The 12,528-nt window shown below is 42.6% G+C and overlaps 1 protein-coding gene across 2 annotated transcripts in view; it reads right to left on the bottom strand.

The window, feature by feature from the left end:
* The window catches only part of DDX10 (DEAD-box helicase 10), a 266,086-nt gene extending 262,414 nt beyond the window's left edge, over nt 1-3,672 (bottom strand). For both annotated transcript variants that reach the window (XM_032427925.1, XM_032427928.1), the window contains exon 1: nt 3,378-3,672. In XM_032427925.1, the coding sequence (XP_032283816.1) occupies nt 3,378-3,563 (186 nt within the window). In that variant the 5' untranslated portion in view covers nt 3,564-3,672. The remainder of the gene's footprint in view (nt 1-3,377) is intronic.
* Nucleotides 3,673-12,528: the final 8,856 nt, after the last annotated feature.

Below are 12,528 nucleotides of genomic sequence, written 5' to 3'. Positions count from 1 at the left end.
CTGGAAAAGGTCCTTGTGCCCCAAACAACATCTAAGCACTGAGCGCCTCCTCCAGGACAAGCACTGTGCTACCAGTGTCTGGAAGCACGAAGGTGAGGGTGTTGAAGATTTCTGACCGTCAGGGGTTCATGGTCTAGTGGGAAAGTCAAGAAAGCAGCTAAACACAGAAGCCAATCATCACAGCCTGGTAATAATGTTGTAATAAAAGTGTATACAGAACGCTACACACAGCAGCCCTAACTCCACTTGGGGAGGTCAGGAAGAAAAGTTTAAATCTGGAAGGACTGGTAGGTGTTCCTAGAGTGGGAGAATGCGGGAGCTCACTGCAAGCGGTGGAAACATCAAGTACCAAGACAAGAAGCATCAGGGAGCGGGGCAACTGGGTGGTTCATTTAGCTAAGCCTCTGACTTCAGCTCAGATCATGATCTAAGGGCCCTGAGATCAAGCCCCAGGTCAGGCTCCCCACTTGACCAGGAGCCTACTTCTCCCTCTTCCTCTGCCCCTTCCTCTGCTCCTGCTCTCTCTCTCAAATAGATAAGTAAAATATTTGAATAATCTCTAAAAAAAAAAAAAAAAAAAAAGTAGCAGCATCCGAGAACATGGCCAATTCATGAAATTACAAGTTGTTCTTGCATGTATGCTTACCACACACCACTTGTTTTACATGCATTACCTCTTTGAGCTTTACAACACTCTGGGTAGTTAGTAATCTCTGCTGAACGAAAGAAACTGAGACTTAGGAATATTAAGAAACTTGGCTACTCAATACCCCAACTGTGTGAGATTTAAACCAGGTCTGCCTGACCACAAATAACTTACTCTTCTGCTGGAGTAGAACGTGTTGATATGTGAAAGTATCTGACCATTTTCCTGAAAGTAACTGTGAGCCAAGGGAGGGTTTTAATCAAGAATAAGATGACTGGATTTTCATCTTGGAAAGAATCATTCTGCCAGCAATACAGAAGATAGATCAGAGGGGGATAAGACCTAAGGGCCAAATCCAGCCACCAGTTTTCCTGACTGAAGTTTTGTTGGAACACAACTATACCCATGTGTTTAAGTATTTCCACGGCAGCTTCTGTGTTACAATGGCAGAGTTGAGTAGTTCCACCTTCCTGACCTGCAAAGCTGAAGCCATGGTACTTATCTGGTCCTTTACTGAAAGAGCTTACTAATCCCTATTACAAGCAATAGCTACCATAGTAATCCATGCAAGAGTTTATGGGGCCTGAACTAAGGCACAGCAGGGGGGATGGAGTAACTTTTTAAAAATTTAAGAGGCAGAAAAGATTATCAGTGTGACTGGATGTAAGATGTGCTGAGAGGAAAGTCTCTAGGATTACTCCTAGGTTTCTAGCTCAGCAGTCTGCTTAGATAGTAGGGCTAGCATGTGGTGGGCCAAATAACAGCCCCAAATACATCCATATGCTAACCTCCAGAACTGTGAATATTATCTCAGATGGCAAAAGTGATTTTGTCCAGGTCATTATCAAAGATCTTGAGATGAGCAAGTATCTTCAATATTTTGGGTGGGCCCTAAATGCAATCAGAAGTATCCTTATTTTAAAAGGGCAGAAGTAGATTTGACACAGAACCAAAGGCAATGTGTCCGTGGAGGCAGAAATGGGAGTGGTGCAGACACAAGCCAAGGAATGCAACCACCAGAAGCCAGAACTAGCAAGAAACGGATTTTCCCCGAGAGCCTCCAGATGGAGCATGGCCTTGATGACACCTTGATTCCAGCCCAATGAAATGGATTTCAGACTTCTGGCTTCCAGAACTATCACTTTAAACCATGGAGTTTGTGGCAATTTGTTACAGTGGCAAGAGGGAACTAATACACAGGACTGTGAATTTGGGAGTCAAAGATAATGAGCTCAGTTTTGGACTTGTGTATTTAAGGTATCCTGACAGGTAAAGACATCCAGCACAGTCAGAAAAAAAGAATACAAACTCAGAAGGCTGAGGGTAGAATACAAAAAGGAGTCACCAGTCCACAGGAATAAGCACTGCTATTACACAAGAGAAGAAAGAAAGGCTGAGACTATATCCCTTAAGCAAGTCTAGTTAACACTCTAAAATGCAATCTAATAGTTTACAATGGTTTCTTAAGATGCTGTGCATACAGCAATAGTAGAAACAATGTAACAGCTAATGTATTTATATGTATCAGGCACTGCGTAGAATGCTTAACATGCGTTCTTACTACCGCCTCCCAACAACTTATAAAATAGATATTATGATGCCTTTTAAAGATAAGAAAAAGGAAGCAGACAGAGTAAATAACCTGCGCAAAGTCACTCATCTGGTGATCAAAAGCCAGGATCAAATTATCATTTATCTTAACATAAAAGCCCAAACAGAAATAAAGGTTATCTATCTAACCTTACTGTTGACCTAAGAGGCGTTTAAAGGAAAGCTATACAAGCATGACACTTGATGACTATAATTCCAGAAATGTCCCATATATTAAATCCTTGATTATACCGTACCAGAAGGGGGCAATCGCTGAGAGGCTGAATGAGGTGGGTGAAGGCCAAAAGCAGGGGTTTGTGGGGGGCCGAGGAGAAGGGGTACTGACCATGCCCAGGAGGCTGAGGGGGCGGGGGGACAGGACAAGAGGTCAAAATGATAACTACAGGGCTACCCATCTGGGAACATCCACTACAACGGAGGATGGCAGATGGCAGAAACACACCAGGAGTCCAGCTTCCTATGCCAGTTCTAGGACAGGAGAGGAACCAAGAAGAGAAGAGGAGATGAGCACAGGAAGGAAGGCGGATGATGTCGAGGTCTGCAGATCTGGCGTAATGGTTAGAAGCAAAGCCCTCGGACTTGGAAAGACAGGGGTCTAGGTTCCAATTCCATACCACCTACTAACATGTGAGCTTAAAACAAGCTCCTTATCTTCTCGGAGCCTCAATGTTCTCACCTGTAAAATGGGAATACGACCCATACCTCAGTTCAAGTCACATAATTAACGTAAAGCACATGGGTAGTGGCTGAAAACACAGGCGTCCTTATTATCACTACTGTCGTTAGTACTACTGCGCGTATTCCCGTTTCACTACTAACTCCTTGCTCTTAAGCGCCACTGCGTTTCCATTATTTTATCAAGAGCGGTGTGGCGAGCGGAAGAGCGGCCTGGATGGTCCAGGGGCCTGGTCCGGCGCCCGGCAGACCACCCGTGGGGCCTCGGCGGGGCCCCGCCGGCACCTGTCACCCCACCCCCATCCCCAGCCCGGCGGACTGCCGGCTCGCCCGCCCCCCGCCCAGGCCCCAGTGACAGATCTCCACCGCCGCGGGAACTCGCGGCCCCGCCGCCCCCGCCGCCCCCCGCCGCCGGCCCGCGCCCCCGCCCCAGCGCCGGCCTCACCTTCTCGTAGTTCTGCATGAGGCGGCTGATAGCCTCGCGTTCCACCTGCCACTCGGGCTTCTTCAGCTGCTTCCTCAACTGCTTCTTTTGGCTCTGCTTATGGCTGTGTTTCTTCTTCCAACGGTTGAAGCTCCGCACCGGGTCGGGCCGGCCTCCTGGCCCCCGAGAGTCGGCAGTTTTGCCCATCGCTGCCGCGGCAGAGACAGCCCAGACCGCCCCCAGACACGAGACGCTTCAGGCCAGGCGGAGGGACGGCACTGAGGAAACGCGGAACCAGCGTGGGGAAAGAGAGGCGACCACGCGTGCGCGGAACCTGGAGCCCGCCCCCCGAGCTTTTGAAACCGGGGCACGCGCCGTCGACTGCAAGGGAAAAGTGGACGCTGATTGGTGACTTGGATTCCGCAGGGCGTAGCGGGCAAGCCGCGGGGAAGCGGAGGCGGAGCGATCTGAGGAAGAGGGCGGGGCTAGCGGCTCCGGGAGTACAGCGGCTCTTTAAATTGACGCAGGCGCGCAGGTGGCTGTTACTATGGTGACGTCACACTACTTCAGAGCTGTTAATATCACGCTTGCCCTGGCTTTACCTTGGCAAAGCGTGCGCGTACGCACGCACACACACGAGCGCACACACCCACACACTCAGAGACACAGACACACACACACACGTGCTCTATGAATTATAATTGTGATCCCCGTTTTGTGTTTTTCAGCCCAGGAAACTGAAAGACTTGCCCAAAGCTCAAACAGCTATTTAATAACTTCCGATTTCAATCCGAGTCAGGCTACCCCCCTAGGAATAAAAAATGAATATTCCAGGTGGCTCAGTCGGTTGAGCGTCTGCCTTGGGCTCAGGTCATGATCTCAGGGTCCTGGGATCGAGCCCCACATCGGGCTCCCTGCTCCGCGGGAAGCCTGCTTCTCCCTCTCCCGCTCCCCCTGCTTGTGTTCCCTCTCTCGCTGTGTCTCTCTCTGTCAAATAAATAAATCTTTAAAAAAATTAATATTCTATATTCTAATGTCCCTCAAGGTTTTGCCTTTTATCCAACCCCTCAGACTCTGCTGCAGCAACAGGGAACTGAAGCAGAGTCTAACTGAATTTGCATTAAAATGCAGTTATGAAGACAAAATGAAAACTAAAAATAAAGAATTGAAAGAAAAGTTATTTGCAAGTTGGCCATTTACATGAATTGACCTTCAGTGGGTTGGTTTTTTGACCCATTTATCTGGAGCAACCACTGGTATACACTGAAGGGTGGGGGCAGAGTTGTGGTGGGGAAAACCAGGATTAGGTTCAAAGTTCACATGCAGACTGTTCAGGCCCTCAAATTATTTTTTCAACACCACATAGCCAGATGACTACCCCAAACACGTCCATTCCCTAGACAGAAGATGGATGGGGAAGGGTGGGGGAGGCGGGCGGCTGTGAACTGGAGGATCTTCACACCCGGAGTCACTACATGTGGTGGAGGGTAAAGCTCAATAAGGGGAGGTTATTCAAAAGTATATATATACGTCCACAAAAAATTAAAAATAGAATGACCGTATGATCCAACAATTCTATTCCTGGATATATACACAAAAGAATGGAAAGCAGGGTCTGAAAGAGACGTTTATATAGCCATATTCATAACAGCATTGTTCCCAATATCCAAAAAGTAGAAGCAACCCATGTGTCCATCCAGGAATAGTAGATAAGCAAAATGTGGTATATAGGTAAGATGGAATACTACTGAGCCTTAAAAACAAAGGAAATCCTGACAATGCTGCAATATGGATGAACCTTGAGGACATCATGCTAAGTGAAATCAGCCAGTCACAAAAGTAAAAATCCTGTATGAATCTATGTATCTGAGATACTTAGGGTAGTCAAAATCAGAAATGAAAGTAGAATGGAGGCTGTCAGGAGCCAGGGTGAGGGAAAAATGTGGAGTTACTGTTTAATGAGCGTGAAGTTTCAGTTTTGTAGGATGAAAACAGTTCTGGAGATGGTAGCACAACAGAGCAAGTGCACTTAATGCCACAGAACCATACACTTAAAAATGGTTTGAGGGGTAAATTTTATGTGTATTTTATCACAATTTTTTAAATTGTTCTTAATTTCTTTTAAGTACCTATATACAACAAATGAGGCTCTAAGGGGTGCCTGGGTGGTTCAGTCGGTTAAGCGTCTTCGGCTCAGGTCATGATCCCAGGGTCCTGGGATCGAGCCCCACATCGGGCTCCCTGCACAGCGGGAAGCCTGCTTCTCCCTCTCCCACTCCCCCTGCTTGTGTTCCCTCTCTAGCTCTCTCTCTCTCTCTGTCAAACAAATAAATAAAATCTTTAAAACAACAACAACAAATGAGACTCAGCTCTGTCACTCTTCTATAGTTAAAGCAGCCAGGTATATTCATACCTCAGGCAAAAAAAAAACTGAAACAGTCATCTCTAGGAAAACTGGCCTAAGAGTAAGACTTGGACCTAATGGCATTTAGGCAACCATGAAAGAAATGTCCGATTGCTAAGCTGTCCTCTCTTCAGTGAAACCCACCAGTTAATAAGCTCTTCCATGCACTCATCTTTTCCAATCAGCCTTACTCAAATGTGAAAGAATAACCAAAGACCACCAAATGTTTGAGGAAATCCTTTAACTTAAAAGTTTGGAGCTAAGGGACGCCTGGGTGGCTCAGTCGGTTGGGCGTCTGCCTTTGGCTCAGGTCATGATCCCAGGGTCCTGGGATCAAGTCCCGCATCAGGATCCCCGCTCTGCGGGGAGCCTGTTTCTCCCTCTGCCTCTGTCTCTCTCTCTCTGTCTCTCATGAATAAATAAATAAAATCTTAAAAAAAAAAAAAAAAGTTTGGAGCTAAAACTAATAAACCAACGCAGAAAGCAAAAGAAATCCTCAAAATAAATAATTATTAATATTTTTGGAACCATAAGGCATTGTTACCCATGAATAAGAACAAAAACTATTCAGAGAATGAAATAGAAGTGTCTTAATGGAAGTGATTTTGTTTGTTATGGAAATCAAATTTTTGACATAAAATAATAGAAAACTCCAAGTCTAATCACAATGAAGAACTCAATCTCACATTCTAAAGTCATTAGGATGAAATAATTTGTAATACGAATAGTTCACATCTTGATTGCATAAAATGACACCTGTATGATGATTTCATTGCTTATTTGCTCCAATACCTTGTTTTCTGTAGAAATGAGCCCTATACAGGCTTTCAGTTGTGACATTGAGGACATTAGTTTTTACAACATTTCAATATTGACACTCTATGTTCTCCACTGCCAACCAATATTCAGAAAGCTCCTAAAGAGCTGAAAAGGATTTGGAAACGTGCCTGGTAACTAGTACTACAAACAGGCAAAACTTCAATTGGGGGAGCAGTTATCCTAAAATTTGCTGGAGCAGTGAGGGAGGAAAGTGTAATATTTGTTCCTCATGATTGATACCTTACATAATATTATTCATCAGTTACTCTCTACTATAAATTTTTACATAGTTGTTTATCGTCATAATTCTTCAAATTACATGTCTCTAAAACTGTGAAAAGACCATTATATTCTTTCTGTATTTTAAAACTTTTTTTAAAAAGATTACTTTGTTTGAAGGGCGCCTGGGTGGCTCAGTCGGTTAGGCGTCTGACTCTTGGTTTCCACTCAGGTCATGATCTCAGGGTCGTGAGATCGAGACCCATATTTGGGCCCTCATCAGCGGGGAGTCTGCTTCTCTCCTTCTCCCTTTGCTCCTCCCTCTAGCCCTTCCCCTGCTCACGTGCTCTCTCTCTCTAAAAAAAAAAAAAAAAGATTATCTTGTTTGAGAAAGCAATAATACTCCACTAGTGATGAACACAACTGTCCCCCAAATCTCAGTTTATAAATACCATTTTCCCCAATCAAATGAATCAGAGATCTTTGGAGAAATAGCTAATTCCAGGGTTGGGACAGAGAAGTATAAGATATCTTGAGGTGCTGGAAAATAAAGAAGAGCTCAAAGACCGATGGAAATGGAGGGCATTTATGAACTAGGTGGTAGTTATAAGAATGTTTGCCTTTGGGGCGCCTGGGTGGCTCAGTCGTTAAGCGTCTGCCTTCGGCTCAGGTCATGATCCCAGGGTCCTGGGATCGAGCCCCACATCGGGCTCCCTGCTCGGCGGGAAGCCTGCTTCTCCCTCTCTCGCTCCCCCCCTGCTTGTGTTCCCTCTCTCGCTGTGTCTCTCTCTGTCAAATAAATAAAATAAAATCTTTAAAAAAAAAAAAAGAATGTTTACCTTAAATACTTTTATTTCATTAGGCTTTATACTCATGTAGTTTTCTATAGGTATGTTCTATTTTCAATAAAAATGGTTTGTTTTTTTATAGAGAGAGAGAGAGACACACGTGTGCACCCATGTGAGGTGGGGGAGGGGTAGAGGGGGGGAGAGAATCTTAAGCAGGCTCCACCCCAGGGCAGATCCCAATCTCACAACCCTGAGATCATGACCTGAACCAAAATCAAGAGTAGAACACTTAACCGAGCCACCCAGGCGCCCCAATAAAAATGGTTTAAAATATAAAATGTCCACACTAAAAGAGTCATGCCAAATTAGTACTGGGATGATGGGGCTCAGGGCAGCCTTCCCCTAAATATGCCACTTTGGTATGTTAATTATTTTGAATTAAAATTACTTAAGAAACAGCTGCTACAAGAATACTCTGACGTTCTTGACTTCCTGAAAGCTGGAAATAAATCTCCCATGTGCAAAGTACCTTCCTTATACCAGGAGGAAAAGAGACAGACACCCCTATCACCAATGATAGGGAATTCAAGGCTGAGAAGGCCCTGTGAACAAACCTTGTTACTTCTTTACTAATTTAGTACCCCAAGCCAGAGCTTTCTCTTGTCAATTCTTCACAAATGTATTGTTTCTTTGTCTAAAAGATATAAAAGCTGCCTACTTTGGTTACTTCTTTTGAGTCTCATATTTCTATAAGCTCTCATATGTGAGAATTAAAGTTGTTTTTCTCCTGTTAATCTGTCTTATGACAATTTAATTATTAGATCAGCCCAAAAACCTAGAGCAGAAGAAAGGAAAACTTTTTCGCCTCTACAGGATCCATTTTTTCCTAGGCACACAAAAGACCTCTTCACTAATAGTTATTTGTTTAAGTTTTTCTGCTCTCTACATTGTACCTGACTCTTTACATTGTTACTAAAATTAAATACTGTTTAATTTCAAGAGAGTCCTGCAAGAACTGAATAACTTCACCTAAAGAAGCTAAAAGGTGACCCATCCAAGTCCTCTTGTCATGCAAAAATGGCAAATAATTTTTTATCAATTCAGCCTTATGTTGACTTTTTATTGGAAAGGAAATTAATAATATAACAAAGCATATGTTTATTCAAATAAAAAGATCCCGCTTTGTTTCTTTCTGCCTTATCAGTATATTCAGTCTAATGTCATTCTTAGGATACAATCAATATTAGAGATTGCAGCTTTGGTTAGCTCCATCTTCGTTAACTCATACCCTGTAGAACTTGGTGGGGCCAACATGCAGCCACCTTAAAAAAAAAAAAGATTTATTTTTTGGAGAGAGAGAGAGAGAGAAAGGGAGCATGGGGGGGGGGGGGGGGGGGGGGGCAGAAGGAGAGAATCTTGAAACCCATGACCCATGAGATCCCAACCTGAGCCAAAACTAAGAGCCAGATGCTTAACCAACTGAACCATGCAGGCGCCCCATCATGCAGCCACGTTAATCCCAGAGTGTAACCTCTGAAATTTTTAAGAACAACAAAAGTATATTTGCCTAACTGGCTAGTACACATAAACTAGAAAGCCAAGAGGTTCTAGCCCACCACAACTGTTGTGTTGCTAACTGCTGCCAAGAGTCATGAATCCATGTTTATCTATGCACACATTTGTTCATTCACTCATCTGATTTTCTGTGGGTGCCTATGGTGTGCTGGACATTGTTAAGCCTCAAGAATACAAAAATGAGTAAGAAATTGTCCTTACCTTAAGGAACTTGTAATCTAGTATAATATTCTCTAAAGTTAGCTTCCTGAGAATCACATTGGGAGTGTTTTTTAAAATGGTACTTTCTCAGCTTTACCCAAAAATATTCTGATTCTACAAATATGAAACAGAGACCCAGCAATTCTGATGCAATCAGCTGGATCAACTGGTATGCAGATTGCCTTTTGGGAACCTCTGGTCTAACAGATTATAATTAATCATAACGATTGGAGCTGATTATAATTTATTATATAATTTGAATCCGTTCCAGTTTATTGCCATAAAATTACACCATAATAAAGCTATGAAAGATTAACATATCAAAGGAAAATAGTAATGAATAAAGTCTCCATATGTCCTTGATTCACATTTGAGCCATAGATAATACCAATAAGCCTAACAAAGCCATCTCCACTCACCAAAGTCACCAATAAAAATTACAGTGGCTTTCACACATAAGGAATTCTGCTAAAGAGGTCTACCAGTAAAAATAGCTCAAAACTCAGACTATTCATTTGTCGGAGAGAAACTAAACTTTTATCACTATTTCCACTTGAGGAATGGAACTTCCAGATTGTTCTTTTTGGTTGATCATAGGCCAGCAGGTGGCAGTCTAGGATCATACGCTAGCTTTCCCTTGGGGTTAGATGGAATTGAGCCTGGGTTTTTATAGCCACCAACTGGTTGGTTTTCTGGTCAGTTTATCTGCCTTACCTGCTTTAAGAATGTGGTTTACAATTAGTACTCCTCATACTCTTTGCAACATTTTTGAATTCTTTCTTCCATCACATTTTTTTAATTAAAAGTAATTGCTAACATTTATTAAGCGGTAGTAAGTGCTAGGTATTGCTAGATTCATTACATACATTATCTCTAAACTTTATACAACCCATTTTTCAGATGAGAAAACTTGAAGCAAGGAAAGATTAAATGATACGCCCAGGTGTCACATCCCAGTTTGTGGCACTGCAAGACACTGATAATTTCCATCTATTTTTATCACTGAACACCCTCCATCTATCCCATTCTAGGAAAAATTAAGATCTTTGAAAATAGCAGTTTATCTTCAACTGGGGTCAATTTTATTATTTCTAAGATGAGACTGAGTTTGGTTACTTAAGATCATCTTAAATGTAATTGTCCACTACCTATGTTCTATTTCCATATATTTCTACATCTTGCATAGATTAAATAAGCAGTCTTTATCAGCAGATTGCCAGTTTAGCTCTGACATGCAAAAAGCTTGGATGTTGTCACTCCCATTCTTACAACACAAAAAAAGCTGGACAAAGTGAAAATCAATCACTTTTCTTGGACCCATCAGAAAATTGAGTTTGCAGGGCAAACTGCCACCATGAAATCTGGAGAAACAAGCAAATCCAGAGAATCACAGCCAAGATTTGCCTACCAGGAGCTGCTGGAGCCATACACTAATAGGAACACTTAAGTCACAATTTGATGAATTGCCGGAGGCCGAATACAGACTAGCATGAGTGGGAGCCACAGTCTGGAGGTTGGGGAGTAGGGAGATGGTGAACCCCACCAGGATTCTGAAAAAAAAATGCCCTTGTGCCTCTTGCCATGGTGTGGGGAAGAGTAATTACCAGCAAATACCAGAAGCTCCCAGAGGCTGGAGTAATGCTGGTGGCACGCAGCACCACAGGATCAACTTCAACAAATATCATACAGGTTACTTTGGAAAAGTTGGTATTCTTCATCAATGAGGAAGCAGAGCTTCTGCCCAATTGTCAATCTTAATAAACTGTGGACCTTGGTCAGTGAACAGACGCTGATAAATGCTGCTAAAAATAAGACTGGAGCTGTTTCTTCACTGACATGGTGTGATCAGGCTACTGCAAAGTTTTGGGGAAAGGAAAGTTCCCAAGACAGTCTGTCACTGCAAAGGCCAAATTCTTCAGTAGAAGAGCTGAGGAGAAGATTAAGGGGTGGAGGTACTGTGTCCTGGTACCCTGAAGCCCTGTGGAGGGAGGGTCATTAAATGCTAACAAGTGTGTTTCAAAAAATAAATAAATAAAACGTTGAAATGAAAAATAAAATATATAAATAACTATTTAAACTCAATGATAAGAAAATATTCCAATTTTTTAAATAGGCAAAAGATCTGCATAGACATCTCATAAAAGTAGACACGCGGATGTCAAAAAAAAGATATGAAAAGATGTCCATCATCATTTATTATTAAGGAACTACAAATTAAAACAACAGTGAGGGGCGCCTGGGTGGCTCAGTCGGTTAAGCGTCTGCCTTCGGCTCAGGTCATGGTCCCAGGGTCCTGGGATCGAGTCCCACATCGGGCTCCCTGCTTAGGGGAGAGCCTGCTTCTCCCTCCCCCTCTGTCTGCTGCTCTGCCTACTGGTATTCTCTATCTCTCTGTCAAATAAATAAATAAAATCTTTAAAAAAAAAAAACCAACCAACACTCAGATACCATGACACACCTATGAAAATGGCTAAAACCTAAAAATCTGAAAATACTAACTGTTGGGGTGGATGCAGAGCAACAGGGGCTCCTGCTCATTGATGGTGGGAGTGCAAAATGGTAAAACCGTTTTGGAAGTTTCCAATGAAACTAAACATAGTCTTATCATATAATCTAGCAATTGTGGTTCTAGGTATTTACCTAGCTGACTTGAGAAGTTATGTCCACACTTATGCCCCCACACAAATATTTATAGTAGTCTTTTTCATAGTAACCCAAAACTGGAAGCAATCAAGATTGTTTCACTAAGTGAAGAAATAAGCAAACTGTGGCACATCCACACAATGGGAAACTACTCAAGAGTAAAAAGAAATGAGCTATCAAACTACAAGACATGGGTGAATCTTAAATGCATATTGCTAAGTGAAAGAAGGTAGTCTGAAAAAGCCACATACTATATAATCCCCAACTATATTTCATTCTGGAAAAGGCAAAACTATAGAAACAGTTAATAGGTCACTGGTTACCCAAGGCTGGGGATGGGAGTAGGAGAAGAGTTGAATAGATAAAGCACAGGAGATTTTTTTTTAGTGTGATAATCATTTTCCTGTATGGTACTATAATGGTGAATACAGAACATAAAGCATTTGTCAAAACCCATAGAACTTTACAGAACAAAGAGTAAACCTCAAAAGAGTGTAAATTTTTAAAAAAGCATTTGGGAGGC

Source organism: Phoca vitulina, unplaced genomic scaffold (genome assembly GCF_004348235.1).
Source record: "Phoca vitulina isolate PV1807 unplaced genomic scaffold, GSC_HSeal_1.0 scaffold38, whole genome shotgun sequence".
Lineage (NCBI taxonomy): Eukaryota > Metazoa > Chordata > Mammalia > Carnivora > Phocidae > Phoca > Phoca vitulina.
This window is presented reverse-complemented; position numbering and strand designations above follow the sequence as displayed.